Source organism: Idiotropiscis lumnitzeri, chromosome 4, assembly GCF_059441095.1.
Source record: "Idiotropiscis lumnitzeri isolate Australia: NSW breed Sydney's pygmy pipehorse chromosome 4, RoL_Ilum_1.0, whole genome shotgun sequence".
NCBI classification, from domain to species: Eukaryota; Metazoa; Chordata; class Actinopteri; order Syngnathiformes; family Syngnathidae; genus Idiotropiscis; species Idiotropiscis lumnitzeri.
In genome coordinates, this window is record NC_142394.1 from 24,239,204 (window position 1) to 24,254,835 (window position 15,632).

At 41.3% G+C, this 15,632-nt stretch overlaps 1 protein-coding gene across 2 annotated transcripts in view; it reads left to right on the top strand.

Moving 5' to 3' along the window:
• Positions 1 to 12,711, top strand: part of glra1 (glycine receptor, alpha 1) — a 47,364-nt gene extending 34,653 nt beyond the window's left edge. For both annotated transcript variants that reach the window (XM_088294203.1, XM_088294202.1), the window contains 3 exons: positions 2,827 to 3,041; positions 6,979 to 7,125; positions 9,060 to 12,711. In XM_088294203.1, the coding sequence (XP_088150329.1) occupies positions 2,827 to 3,041; positions 6,979 to 7,125; positions 9,060 to 9,374 (677 nt within the window). In that variant the 3' untranslated portion in view covers positions 9,375 to 12,711. The remainder of the gene's footprint in view (positions 1 to 2,826; positions 3,042 to 6,978; positions 7,126 to 9,059) is intronic.
• The last annotated feature ends 2,921 nt before the right edge of the window (positions 12,712 to 15,632 follow it).

Below are 15,632 nucleotides of genomic sequence, written 5' to 3' on the forward strand. Positions count from 1 at the left end.
AAGACACAGTCACAACTACACTCCTGGACATCAACCCAGCTACAACATTTTTTTTGTCATTTCTTGCACTAGTGGACAAAAATTGATTTACCACACAGTCACTACTACCACTACTACACAACAATTCACTTCAAACACAGTCAGTACTGCCACACACCAAAAATCAAGCTACAACGCTGTTACTCTTACCAGTACTGAACAACAATCTACCCTCAACACAGTCACCACTACTGGACAACAATCTGCCTTCAACACAGTGACTACTACCAATACTGGAAATCAATCTACCTACCAAATCACTACCACTCCACTGGACAGCAAGACAAAACACTAAGCAACCATCTACTGCCTTTACTGGGCAACAATCTACATTCAACTCAGTCCCTATTGTCACGTGGTCATCCTCCTCTTTTGTTCTTCCGTTTTCCTCTTCACTCCTCCTTGATTGTCACGCGCTCATCGCTGACAGGCTTGCTGCTCCTTCTCATGTTTGTGTCAAGGAGGACGCAATTCTTCATTTCCTTTCCTTCTTATCTGTGGCCATCGCTCTCAATATGCGCATGTGTGTGTTTGTTTTGGCGGCTGGCCCCCAATGGGAGATAAAGCACGAGTGAAGGTGTGTTTTTTTTTTTTTTTTTTTTGTATGAGGCTGGGATTTATTAGCTGCAGTGTGACTGCGAGAGACGAGATTCCGCCCGGCAACACAAAGAGTGGGCGACAAAAAGCCTCTTGAAATACTAATTAACTCGCCGCCTGCTGCATTGCACAACTCGCCTGCCCTGCGCACCGCAGCCGCCGCAGGAACAATAACAACAACGAGAACAATAGGAAGCGATCGCTGGACCTCGCAATGCCACAACTTCTTTGCATTACGCTAACAATATTGTTACAACTTCTTCACCACATCACGACTGACCAATTTTGACTCCGTGATTCACTTTGACTGGACAACAAAATACTTTGAACACAGTCACAACTTCCACTGCTGGACAACAATCTGCCTTCAAGACAGTCACGACTGAACAGCAATCTACTGTACCTCCCACACAGGCAGGACTACCTTTACTGGCCAACAATCTACCGATTTCCATATGTTATCTTCAGCAAGGAAGGAAATGGGGAAGGTAAGCAGGAAAGTATAGATCAGGAATTGAGGGAGGAAAGAAGGATGGTTAGAAGTGGAAGACGGAAAAGAATTTACTGGATAAAAAAAATCTGTAACCTGGTTTGTATTTGTTGGTTTTTGAATGTCCTGGTTGTGGTTAATTCCAGCGGAATCTTCAGCACAAAATGAAAAGCTTATTACGTGCCGCACCTAATTCTCGCCCGCATATTCGATACCATCCTGTAGTATATAGTGAGGTGTGTGAGAGTGTGTGCGTGCTGGTGCGTCCCGGTCCACTGGACTGTATTGATTAAAGCTCTCGCACACACACACACGGATGAATCATTTCAATCTTGTCCTGGGATGGAAAATATGGACGTAGCTTAAAAGCTCTCAAGTGTATCGCGCGCATAAATCCAGCCGCAGCTCCCTCTTCCTCTTCCTCCCTGGTTGATATTTGAGGCATATGAAGGTTGTTGCGGATATTGATGGCGCTGATTAAATGGCCGGTCGGCCATTTTACGTGGCACGTTGTTAGCGTGCGTTGACGAGATACGGCTGGGTTGGGAATTGTGAGTTGGCCATTTTGTTGGAATGCGCAGTGACGATGGGGAAGTCCAATCTTTTTATTTTCATCATCATTAGGTGACCAATCGCAGAAGAGACGTTCGCAACGACGTCGGTTTCAGTCGACAGCAGCGAGCGATATAGGAAAAAAAAAAATGGCGGCACACCAAGATGGAGGAAAATTAATGAATGAATCCGTTCAGTTCGTAATCTGTCAATGTTATTGTCAATTAATGGCAATAGCGTGTTTAGTCTCATGGCGAACATGCAAATAAAAATTTCCCCTTTCATGTTTGTTAATAATGTTGCTAAAGGTGAATATACTCGATATATTATTTTTAATTCAAAACGTTTTTACTCGTTTTTAGTGTCTAGCATGGAAGTTTCAAGCCTCTCGTTGAAGTCTTCATCATTCCCGACTCCCGAATCACCTCGTTAGAATCTTTCATTTGACATTTCAGTCAACTCTTGAGAGAATTGACGAGCGGCTGCGATGAAAATTGCCGTGTTTGTGCAGCATGAAGGTTTTCCTCGCTGGCGTCAACGGTGTTTTCTCCGTCAGCGGCCATTTGACTTCCTGTCGCTGCGGTTTGCTTCCTGGATTTTGACGTCGCCGAAGATGACAAAGATGGCAGTGTGCTTTCTACACCGTCGACTTCTTACTCCTCAACTCCTCCTCACGCTTCAGCCGGCACAGATGCCTCCTCACTCCTTCGTCTCCTCGCCGCCTCCTTGAACCTTGGGCTTTTCCACGCTTCTTCTGCTTCCTCCGACGTCAACTTGAGTCTCCTTATCTCCTGCTTTCGCTGCAGCTGGCGCAGACTCAACTCAACTCAAATCAACTTAATATATGGAGTACTTTATGACGGCCGAATATTCAGCTTTCGAATAGAATCCTCTCACGGTCACGTTAACTCATTCGCTACCATTGACGGATATAGACGTACTTTCATTTTACCTGGGCTGGCAGTGAATGAGTTTATTAGCAATATGAACTGAAGTGTAAACATTTGAACGCAAGTACCTATATTTGAAAATAATTGATGTATCGGAACGGGGTCTGTTCACAATTTGAACCGATACCTTGTAATTGTTTCAAATTTCATAAATCGCCTCGGTGTCCAATCATTTGCTTTGCATGTCTTCCTCCTCAGGCAAGTTCACGTGCATCGAGGCCCGCTTCCACCTGGAGCGTCAGATGGGTTACTACCTGATCCAGATGTACATCCCGTCCCTGCTTATCGTCATCCTGTCCTGGGTGTCCTTCTGGATCAACATGGACGCCGCCCCCGCCAGGGTGGGCCTGGGCATCACCACCGTGCTCACCATGACCACGCAGAGTTCGGGATCCAGAGCCTCCCTGCCCAAGGTCAGTCGCAAATAAAACAATGGCCCCCCCCTCCCAAGCCGCCATATGTGTAGTGAGTCGGACATTTGACATTGCAGTTCAATTGTGCAGCGAATAAATAGTAATGCTGTAATTTTCACGGTTAATGACGATCAGAACCCCCAGCGAAGTGCGAAAAACCGAAAAGTAAAGGTGGACTTTTTTATTATTATAATAATTATTTTTTAATGTAAATTTTTATTTACGGGGTAATTACGCCTTTATTACACCGTTGCACCCTCCCGACATTCTAAATACTTGTTATACACAAATTCAATTCGTGATCTGCAAACCCGGCAGTGGACAATTATGGACGAGTTCTCATTTTTATCCTCAAATCATTGGTCGATCTCGTGCCCGGAACCAATCAGGTGCCTCGTATGAGCGTATGCAACTAAATCTTTTTGAAACAACGCGTCTTTCCATAATATGGTCCACAATATTTTTGTCATTTTTATTTATTTATTTTATGAATATGTTTTGAAAACCCATGATGCACTGAGGCCGCGAAACTCGAACTACAAAGTGGCGAGAGATTACTGTCGTTGCAACCCAAGTTGGATGGATGTACTCGAATAGATAGACTTTCATTTCCACTCTCCGGCATCTCACAATTTGCAGTATTGGCTTCAACACAGGTATGCAGTTGTCAAAAAGACACTCGTATTCAGAGAACGTACAATTTTATGATATAACTTATATAACTAAAAATAATTTATATGAACATTTGAGAGAATGTCAACAGATATTTTCAGCTATTGTGCAATTTTTTGTTCATTGTATTGCACTCGACGCTGCGTTTGAGCCTCGTGGTTCTCGAGTAGCGTGTCTTGTGGTATTTTCCGGGGCGGGGTTCCTTAATGATCCCACTGGCTTGCCGCAGCAGTCTGCCAGTGATGGCAGTGACTCAACTCGCTTCACATCAAGCAGCAGTTTGGCAGCTCGTGAACAAGCGTTCAAAGAAAGAGGCTTCAAGCTATTGATTGCCACTCCCAGCTGAAGTTTGCTCTCAAACTGCCACTAGATTGCAGCTTGTGTTTTTCGAAAACAACTACATTAACTCATTCACTGCCAGCCAAGTAAAAAAAAAAAAAAAAAGATTTTTGACGTCTTTAGCCGTCAATGGCAGTGAATGAGTTAAAAGGTTTGAATTTGAAGTGTAAAAAGGTCTTTATGGTACGGAATCATTGAAGCAATCGATTGAACAGAAATGTTGCAACACACATGGAGTAGATCTCACTGCTCACAGTCGTATATTCTTTATCCTCTCTAGAGGAACAACAGTTTTATGCTGCTCCCTGGTGGCCACAAGAAGCGTGACAAAAAAAGTGCAATTCTTTTTCATTCGATTTAATTGTGGCATTAGAGTATTTTTTATGCAAGTTGTGAAATTCTTGTTGAAGATTTTTGTGAAAAATATTGTCAATATTCTGAACATCGCTCGTTTGGGAGTAAGTGATAAAACTATTCCAAATCGCTGACTCATTCCCGACTCCCTAATCACAACATTTTTTTATTTTTTTTTCATGAAACCAACTAAATGGTCCACATTTAAAAATCACGATTTAGTATTTAGAATTTTTAGAAATCCCTTTAGGGAATCCAGAATGAGTCTATGAACCCAAACACAATGTTCACATGCAAAGTAAAAAGACGGCCAAAGTTAAAAAAAAAAAAAAAAAAAAGGCAACTAAATGTTTTCCTGTGAGGGATTTTCAGATTAAAGAAAGAAAAACAGTCGTAGCTTGCGTGACCCAGTATAGGATTGTATAATTATGTCCAGGGAAGCTGTAATCCCCAACACACACTCACTCACAGACACACACACACACACACACACATGGTTTGTGGACATTAGGTGCTTCATGCGCTCTAAAAATTGAACAAGTGAACCGTGATTCCGCTGCAGTTCAGCTGTCACAATAATGATCACACAGCACAGCTGAGCTTACACACACACACACACACACACACCTGAGTGTAGCTCACACACACATTGCTGCCCATCCAGTCGCTGCACGTCATGTTGAAGGTGAGATTAGCGAAGGAAGGAAGTGCACCGGCAAAGAGCAGAACGTGGTTAGCGCAGTTAGCATAGTTAGCTTCGTGTGTACACGAACACGACGCCGCTTTCCGGTACCACTCAACAGACACTCTAAATGCGGCCGTTTTTTTTTTTTTTTCTCTTTACCGTGAATGATGAACATTGTGAATGAATCAACATTTTAGAGACTTTAATACTCAAGAACTCCAAAATGGGCTCAGTAGCCGTCGCCAGAATGCTTAGAAAATTCAGCCCACTCCAGTTAAAATTGGCAAACATGACGAGACAGAAAATATACAGAAAGTCTGCCATTTTGGTTTGAAGCAACCATTTAAGGGCTCATTTCCCGGTATTTTGCTCCGTAAATTTCACTGGTAAGCTCAGACCCTGAAGCCAGTTGCACAAAACAACATGACTTTTGGTTGAAACGTCTATTAGGAGAAGACCCACAAAATAAGAGTCCCAAGTGGCCATGCCTAAAAAGTCTTCTATTTTGGTTCGACGCAGCCATTTGAGGGCTTTTAAGCATTTTTTTTTCACTGCCTCTGAAGGCAGTTTCCCGTAGCAACATGGACTTTGGGAGGCCTCTCTATCACGAGCGGACCCACAAAAAAGTCTTAAGAATCTACGACCCATAAGATGAAGAAAAAATCTGCTATTTTGGTCTGACGCGGCTCATTATACTCATTTTTGGACATTCGTGGAACTTCAAGTAATTATTGTTGTGGACCTACAAAAAAATATGAAAAACTCCCGGCCAGAAATATTTATGAAATCTCCCATTTTTCTTTGAAGAGGGCATTTTGACCCTTTTGAAAGATGAACTCCCCTTTCAAATTTGAAAATCAGATGTTTTGAAGATTCAAACCAGTTTGGCTACATGAAATTTGGTTGACATGTCTTTAGTAGACCCACAAAAAAGTCTCAATAAGCCACCCGCTGAAAGAGCCATTTCAAATTTTCGGGAATTCATTCTGGAAATTCAAAGCCAATTTTAAAAAGCAATATTAAATTTGGTAGGCATGTCTATCAGGAGAAGACCTGTTAAAAAGTCTGGAAAGACACAAATAGTCAAATCTAACATTTTTGTTTGAAGCGGCACTTTAAGTTGTAATTTTCTGGTTTCTGTGCGCTTTGAAAGCTGGCCTTGGTCTTTTTTTTTTCTCTTTTTTTTTTTTGCCGCTGAAGCCATCATGAAATTTGGTGGACATGTCGGAGGCTATGAGCAAATTTTAATTTGAAATAGATATTTTAGCCATTTCTATTCTCATCTAGATTTTGCCAGATTCTTAGAAAATCTATCCCTTGAACTCAGTTTTAATCGGAACCATGACATTTAGTCGACATCATGAGTTGACCCACAAAAAAAAGAAGTCTTCAGAAGCCTTGCCTGAAAACGCACAAGTCTGTCATTTTGCTTTGAATCTACCATTTTATGGTCATCTTGGTCATTTCCAGGAGAAAGCAAATAACCCCACGATAATTTTGTCCAATTGCTTCCATATTTAAAGCACAAATTCTTAATAGAAGGACGATTTTAAATTGAGAAACCTTTTGAGTTTTGGTTCTTGCTTGTGGGCACAACATGGCGGCCAAGTCAGATATGTCTATCATGAGTAGGCCCACAAAAAAAGACCTAAGAAGCCAGATACAAATTGCAATGCTTAAGAGTTTAGTTTTAGCTGTGATGTGTGTGTGTGTGTGTGAGAATATAAATCTTTCTGGCCTGAGGGCTCCTCTCACACAAGGACCAAGTTGCTATTTGCAAACAGCCGCAGCGAGTGTGTGACAAAATTGCAAAGGACGTCCTGAAGAGAAACGGCAAGTTTTAAATGTTCCCACTAAAGCGCCGTCGTCGGCCTTCTTTCCCGGCAGGTGTCGTATGTGAAGGCCATCGACATCTGGATGGCCGTGTGTCTGCTCTTCGTCTTCTCGGCGCTGCTGGAGTACGCCGCCGTCAACTTCATCGCTCGCCAGCACAAAGAACTCCTTCGCTTCCGCCGGCGGCGACGGCACATGAAGGTCAGTTACTCGTTTTGCTGCAGTTGTCTGCTTTGTGCTCACTGACTCTGAATTAGGTCTCGGAAGATAAACAAAAAAATATATATATTTATTTTTTTTATTTTTTTGGGGGTCCACCTGAAAAACTCTGCAACCCGCTCAATGCTGTGATGTCATACAAAGGAAACCAACGCCAAAATGTCTGCTTTGTGCTCACAAGCGCTTTTCATTAGGAGGCAAATATTGAAAAAGGCTTTTTTTTTGTTGGATCGAAAGTCCTCAAATCTGACATCAGGCGTCATCTGACAAGAAACCAACAGAAAATGTTCTTACAGATGCTCGGAATTGAAAACTTACAATTTGATTCATGTTGTGCATGCAAAACCAAAAAGGTATCGGCTTTCTTCACACAGAAATGCTTTAAATTCACTTTTAAAAAGCAAAAAAGTCCGTTTTTGTCCAGTTGAAAGTGAAATGTGATTGGTATTAGTTGCCATTTTGTGCTGGTCTGAGGTGATTAGCATTTCAAGCGAAGATGACCGGGCGCCAATCGATAAGGAGACGATGCAAACTTGTCAGCTCCAATTAAGGGGCGGAGCCATTAGCGAGGCAGCCGCGGCGGCTCGTTAGCCGGCATCACCATCGATCGGCCCGCCAGAGAAGCTCGGCGGGGCGAGTACGAAGCCCTGAGGGATGCCGCTCTGCGACGCGCAGCTTTCCGGGCCGCTTGATTGATGAGCGGCCCGGAAAGCTGCCCAGCTCTTTGATCGGTCGCCAGAATTATGCTTCCCAAAAAGAAAGAAAAACGAGCCAGAGCACAAAAGACGTACTTCCGCTCTTCTCTCTTTGTCTTTTTAATCAACTTCCTGTTGTTCTCTTCTGTCTTTTCATTCCTCCTCGTCCTTTTTTGCCACATTCACTTGGTCTTTATTCTACTTCCTGTTTTGAAGCTTTATTTCCTCCCACTTCCTGTTTTCTGCCGCTTCTACTTTCTCTTGTTCTTTCTCTTGATTGCACTTCCAGTCTTTCACGCTTGCCGTCGTTCTCGCCATGTTTTACTTCCACTTCCTGTTAATGTTGCTTAGGGTGCCATTAAGGCTCCTCCTACTTTTCTCTTCTCCTCATCCTCTTGCCCCCCCCCCTCCCTTCCTCCTTATTGTGTCTCCATTTTTTTGGTCTCCCATTGATCCTGGCAGCAACAACGGCCAACATCTGTCATAGTTTAGCTCAAGGGCGCATGGAGGACGTCAGGCGCGAACGCGTGTGTGTGTGCGTATATGTGTGTGCATGTGCGTGCGTGTGTGATAACAAAAGTGTAATACACGGTGTTGCCTGAAGTCAAGGACAGAATTGGGACACGAAGGCTAAAAATGGAGCGTGTTACCTGATGCGCACACACACACGCACAAAATGAGCGTATGTGCATGTACAATTTGTTTGTTTTAAATACGAGCGATTGCTTTCGTTGGTCCGCCACACATTTTCACACTCTGGTTGAAAATGTTTTTGGCTCTGATGACAGCAAGCTTATACTTTTCGGTCCTAGCTCCAAAATGGAGGGAAAATCACCATTTTGTTAGTCTGAAACCGAAGCTGATGCGAACAGCTGAACTTTATTTGTGGTTAATGAGAGGCACCTGAGATGGCGGCAGGTGTGTTTTGACTCCAAGAAGTTTCAATATGATCCTTTCATTCATCCTCCCGAATCTCCGAATTTCCTGGAAGCTGTCTCAAAGTCTTTCTCTTTTTCGGTGGGACATCTTTTGAGCCGTTGTTTTTCTGGTCCCTCACTGAGGACCAGTTTGTAATGGGTGACCCTGCCAAAGGGTTCAAGTCTCGGACAATTTAGCGCCGAGGTTCATCGGGATCCACAAATGACCTCGACCAACTCTAACCGTGGCGTACGGGCAATTTGTATGTTAACGCGCTCGTGCGTGCGTGTCGTGTGGTTGCAGGAGGATGACGGCGGCGGCGACGGTCGCTTCAGCTTCCCGGGTTCGGGTTATGGCGTGGGCCCGGCGTGCCTGCAGAAGGACGGCATGGCGGCCATCAAGGGCAACAACAACAACGCGCCGGCGGGAGGGGCGGGGCACGCCGTGGGAGCGCCGCCCGAGAAGAGCATCGAGGAAATGAAGAAACTTTTCATCAGCCGCGCCAAGCGCATCGACACGGTGTCGCGCGTGGCCTTTCCTCTCGTCTTCCTCATCTTCAACATCTTCTACTGGATCATCTACAAGATCATTCGCAGCGAAGACATCCACAAACAATAAATGCAAACGCAAGCGCCACGCTCCCTCGCCAGCTTCCTCCTCTCCTCTTCGCCTCCTCTCTCCTCTTTGTCATCCACTTCCACCCCTTGCTTGTCGTCATCTTCCTCTTCTTCTCCTCGTCTTTTTCATCTTCGTTCCTCCTCTTCCTCTTTCTCTTTTCGTCATCTTTTTTTTGCTCCTCCTCTTCATCGGCTTCATTTTTCTCCACCTTCTTTATCCTCTCATCCTCTTCTTCGTCTTCTCTTCCGACCACATCTTCACACGTCTCCTCTTTCTACACCTCGCCTTCATTTCTTCCCGCTTCATTTCATCCTCTCTTCCTCTTCAAGATTGTGCACGACGGACATGCACAGTCAACTCCTCCTCTTCATTCTTCTTTTTCTCCTCCTCTTCCTCCAGAAAGGAAGTGATTGGCTGCATGACAAGAGACCTCAAAAAAAAAAAAAAAAATCTATTGAGCAGAAGAGGCCACGCCCGTCGGGCCTTGAGGGCGGAGTCACGTGTGCGGAGGGGGCATGGACGGCGGATAAGCATCACAAACTCAAGCTCCTCCCCCCGACGGGACGCTACCAGAATATTTATGAACTTTTTGCTTTGATGCTAATGCTAGCACGCTAACCCCTTCACATGACCCCCCCCCAAGTGACGACACACAAAAAGTACACACACACACACACACACACGAACAAGGGCCGGTGTTTATTCTTATTATTAGTTTATTTTTCATTTTTTAACAATCTCATGATTGTTTTCAACTTTTTTTTAATTTTTGTTTTTCATGGTCGATTTTTTTTTTATTATTATTATTTTTCCTTTTTTTCTTTTTTTGTAATTTCTTTAATTTTTTTATTTGCTATTTTATAATAATTGACTTTCTATTTTGTTATTATATTTTCACTTTATTTCTTTATTTTTTTAACATTGATGTTTTTCCTTTATGTATAAAAATAGATTTGTGTATTTATGAAAGTGATTATTTACATTTTATTTTCATATTTTTCATTTTGAAATCTAAAGCTTTTTTTCACAGGGGGAGGGGTGGATGTGCCAAACTGGTGTGATTCGTGCTTCCTGAACGTGATCCTCACTCGGCTTCTCTATGCAAAGCGCTCCGTATGCAAACCATGTCGCCATTGCCCGCCAATCATCCACCGATTATTCGTCACGTGACACGGACCGAGAACTCGAATCCTTTCAGTTGTACAAACAAGACTTTCTACAACAGAACTCGACAACAAAATGGAAAAGTTGTCACATGATTTGCTTTTTTGCTTTTTTTTCCGGCAAATGTTGTGTATCCATCACACTCCAAACCAGCAGTGGGCAGCAGCAAGTTGTGCACAAACGTTAACGTGAATATTTGTGTTAGATTTTCCTGGAAGCAACGACAAGAATCAGACATTCGAAACTGGCAAGACCAATGCTAATGCTAATTGGCTAACAAATAGTGTTTCAATAAGTAAGATTCTGTGCTAGCCTTCAAGTCATTCTCCGCTTTTTGTGTGTTGTTCATGATTTGGTGAATGCGCTCACACTGAACGAGACTAGCTAGCTGCTAGCATCTTTTCTTTTAACTTCCATTCAAACTGTTCTTGGTTAACCTGCTACTAACAAGTTGGTGACTGGTAGCATGGGCAAACCCTTATTTGCAATCAATTTGTTGGTAAAACAATGAAAATCTTAAAAATACGATCGTGAATTTGGGACATGTGCAATTGCTAGTTAGCCAACAGCTAGCTTAGCTTCATCAGCAGCTGCTATTTGAAATGTACAAATCATTCCCTGATTTTTGCACATTTGCGTAACAATTAAAATCATTTCATAAACGCGATTAAAAAAAAACTTTTTTTTGTTTGGTCATTCTACCATTTCCTGGTTCAAATGTTGAGTTCTTCCTTTTATGATGCACAAGAAAATCCCCTCGTGCTACGTGACATTTTCCTAGAAAGCAAACTTTTTTTTTTGTGTTTGCAAAATGAAAATAATGCCGTAATGTTTTTTTTTTTTGTTTGTAATTTTTTGTGGCTTGTCAGCATCACAATACCTTGCTGCTTGTTTCCATACTCACGGCACATTAGTGCCACCTGGCTCTCATTTTTCATGTAGAAATTCTGTTGTGATTCTGACAGTTTGTGCCGTAGCCACTGCTGCTGCCTAGCTAGCTGGCAAACTCGCTCACTGGCAGAAAAACACAAAACAAGGACCTATGAACGGGGGGCTCACTTTAGGTCCATGTACACGCGCGCACACACACACACGCACACACACACATATATATATATATATATATATATATACATACATATATATATATAAATATATATGTATGTATATATATATATATATATGTATATATATATATATAATGAACTACACATTTACTTTGTGGGTTGTTTTTTTTACATTTACAAAAGGACAATTTAATGAGATGACTAAAACATTTATTATATGTTGGAAGAAATAATATGTTTATATATTTGCAATATATCAATTTAATTACTGTGAATTTTAAAAAAAATAGAAGGAATACATTTTAATTCACCAATTTGACAAAAAAAATGCTTCAAATATTGCTGACCCCAACCTTTGACCTCTGACCCGCAAACATTTTTGGGCTTCCAAAGGAGCGCCGCTTCAAAGCCGTGCTGGCGTGAGATCATGTTACTTTGTCACGTCATAATTCGGAAGAGTTCCGAATTGTTATCGTTGGGGCAGGGGGGTCTTTTCAAGTAGCATGTTTGATTTGTTGCATCTGACGGACGGCTGAGACGATTGATTCTGGATTCTTGCTGATTCTTTTTGCACACGTCGGAATGGCCTTACTCTTCTCTTTTCCTTTCTTTGGCTTTTTGCGCTTTTCCAGCTTCTGCGGTGGCACGTTTTTTGTGCGGCCCTTTTGCTTTCGCCAAGCAACGGCAGCATACTCCGTCCGAGCCGAACGGAAGGTGAAAAGAAGTTTCAAAAAAAAAAAAAGAAAAAGTGGCGCAAGTCGCGTTGATTTTCCAAAATCTGACCAAGAATATTTTGCATGAATATGAAGACGGTGAGATTGGCGGATGTTTTTGCTTTTTTGCTTGCACACAACCACAGAAAAAAAAAAAAAAACTGTGAAGCAATTTGATGAACAAAAAAAAAGAATGTAGCGTTTCTGCTGTATCTGTATATATATATAGATATATATATATACATATTCTATTTATTGAAATATGTCCTACTAATTATTCTATTAACGACCTTTTATCAACATCATTTTGAACAACGTCAGCGACTGCTCGCTCGAAAATCTGTCATGTTCAAATAAAAAAAAAAAGATGAAAAACTGCAAATAAAACTTGACTCTGTGATGTCTCATTTCTTGATTGACATTGCCTGACGATGAATGACGATTTTTACATGACACATTTTTTCGTTTATAAAAGGCTATCTGCCATACCATCTTTCATGATATCGCATCAAAAGTCAAAGAATATTGTGTGGATATGTGTGAAAAGACAGATGCAGCCTGAGCAAATTTGTAGCATAAGTTTATACAAATGTCATAATTGGTGTATTTTTAACACTGATGGGAAAAATAATGGAATATCTGAAAAAATAGAGTTCATGAGAGGGGGGACTTTAAATATTTTGATTCAGCAAAACCAAAATACCTGATAACCGTTGAAACTTTCTTGGCTACACTCCCCCGATTTTCTATATCCACCCTCAAAAGTGAGAGTACATTTGCGATGGTGAATTCCCAGCATGCTTTGCGGTGCCCCTTGTCAATAGTTGCTGTTCATTTGCTTTCTTGTGAGTGTCGGTGTTGTCTTTGATGTTACGGACAAAATTCAAAGGAAAGGAGAGGAATGTCATTGGCAGTTAATGTGCTCAGTCATGGAATTTTGGTGTCAATTTCAAACTTATCGAGCTTGCTAACATTTCGGCCGTCGACAACGAAGTCCTCTCTTGTAATCATCACACGTGTGATTAAAAAAAAAAAAAAAAAAAAGAGACATTCCTTGATGTTGACAGGTTGGCGAGAGACTTGTGCAAAGTCACAAGGACAAAAAAAAAACTTTTATCGGGAAAATACTTGACTGGAGGAGCAACTTTGATCCACATCAGGTAAGTTTGTTTGTTTTGATTGACAGATGTTTCCTTGTTCGTCATTTCGGGACAAATTCAGTCGCCAGGTTGCATGCAATGTGACTATTTATTTATTGTCCACATTTTGCATGTTTTACGCACACTTAATTTGTTTAAGTACGGAAACTGTGTTCTCATTAAAAAATTGCAGAAAAATGAAACTGTAATTGAACACAAAATGCAGAATGCTTAAAGGTATTAGTAATATTAATTACTAGTAACGGTTATTGTGAAGTGTTTCGAGTAACATGCATATTTTCCATTTATGTGTCTAAAATAAAATTAGAGTGTAGTACGTGTAAAAAACACCAATGTTCCGTTTAACCGCTTTTAACGTTATACTGACAAGGTCAACTCTCTTCCACAAGAGGGAAAGTCCTTAAGTAAAAATTATTTTTGGCTTGAGTGCCCTTCAAATTGTAACAACAAAAACTGAAGTACTGCAACCAAAAAATGAAACAGCTTGCTGCTAATGAGATCAAGTTGACAGTAGAGGGCACTGTTTCACTTTCTTGGAGTTGTCTGCCCGGATTAATTTTCATATACAATACAATACAATTTTATTTATATAGCGCATTTCACAACAGGCGGATCTGCAATAAATTGATGTATTTCATTACAATATTGTGGGCTGTGACTCCTGATGAATCGCAAGACGCTACTAGAAGAGAAAAAAAAATATTTAGAATGTGGATGATGGTTTTTCCATCACTGTTGAAAAGTGAAATGCAAATTTTGATTATTTGGTTGTACAGAGTGCAGAAACCAGAGTACGTGGTTAAAGCTTATATTTTATTTATTTGTTCATTTTTGGTGTTGCAATGCACTTGGGTAATCTTGTACTTTTTTAAAACTTCGTGTGCACTTAATAGTTGATGATGTCACCTGCATTAAGTTCAGAAATAAGACTGCTACACCTGACAAGAATTTAAAATAATTGATTCACCAGTTGATATTTTTTAATTAATTAATGAGTTTTAAAAAACATTGCTTTCAGTTTCCACCCTTTTATTACAAAACAGGACATTTCAAATTGACTGTTGCAGAAAATCTAGTTTATGATTCAATTACTGGTTTAATTGGTCTCTAACATCGTGAAAACATTGACCATAGTTTTCCAAAGTAAAAGCAGTGTTTGCAAATGTCTTAATTGAGGGGGGGGGGAACACGATCAATATGCTTTCATTCACCCCAAAATATGATCGTGTTCTCGTGATGATTATTTGATAATTCGTGATACGTGGTGGTGATAAATGATGACATATTTGAGCATATTGAGTAATCTGAGGTGAGTGGTGCATGTTGATATGAAAATGTGTCGTTTAGTTTGCTTTCTGCGATGACGTCACACTTGTCCGTTGATTCTTAGCCATGAGTGAGGTGGAGTTTCCCCCCAGGCCCCCTCCCTTTCGTGGAAGTGAGTAAAGTGATGCTGGCGGCTGTGAAAAGCTTCAAATCATAATTGAGTGATTGTCAGTTACCTGAAAGTCGAGAGACGTGTTTTTCGACGCCGTTCTTGGACTACGTCCACGTTTCTACAAACATTTTGCTTGCGGTGCGTCACCACCCCCTGGTGGCAGGTTGCTGTACTGCTGTTGTTTGAATGGAGCAAAATTTTGTGCTGTTCGGATTCGCTCCCCATGTCGGTGGCGTCCGGCCGGAACGTCAGATGTAACAATTTTTTTTCACAAATCTATATTGGTCAGCCCACAAACGTTTTTATGACATATTGACTAATTGTTGAAAATAGCGTGATCTCTTCGACAATGCAATGTGAATGGTTGAACATGTCATTTCGGGGTCTCCTGAAAAGTGAAGAAGAATTTGAAGCCCGACAACAGCGATTTCATACATTTTCCTGTTGGAACATGTACGCCATCATGTCAGTCATCTGATTGAGCATCCAAAAAGGGCTTGTAACATTCATCCATTTGATATTTCTACAACTACTATACCTTTTTCTGTTAGTAAAGTGATTTCTAAATGGTGAACATACTTTCAACTATCTAGGTCCATTAAATACAAATTAGTGTTCCAATGGAGTCTCCTGACTTAATGTGAGTGAATTAGCCTGAGGGAGGTGAGGGAGTGTTTATGACATCAAGAAGAAGAAAGCTGAGACACGCAGATTTT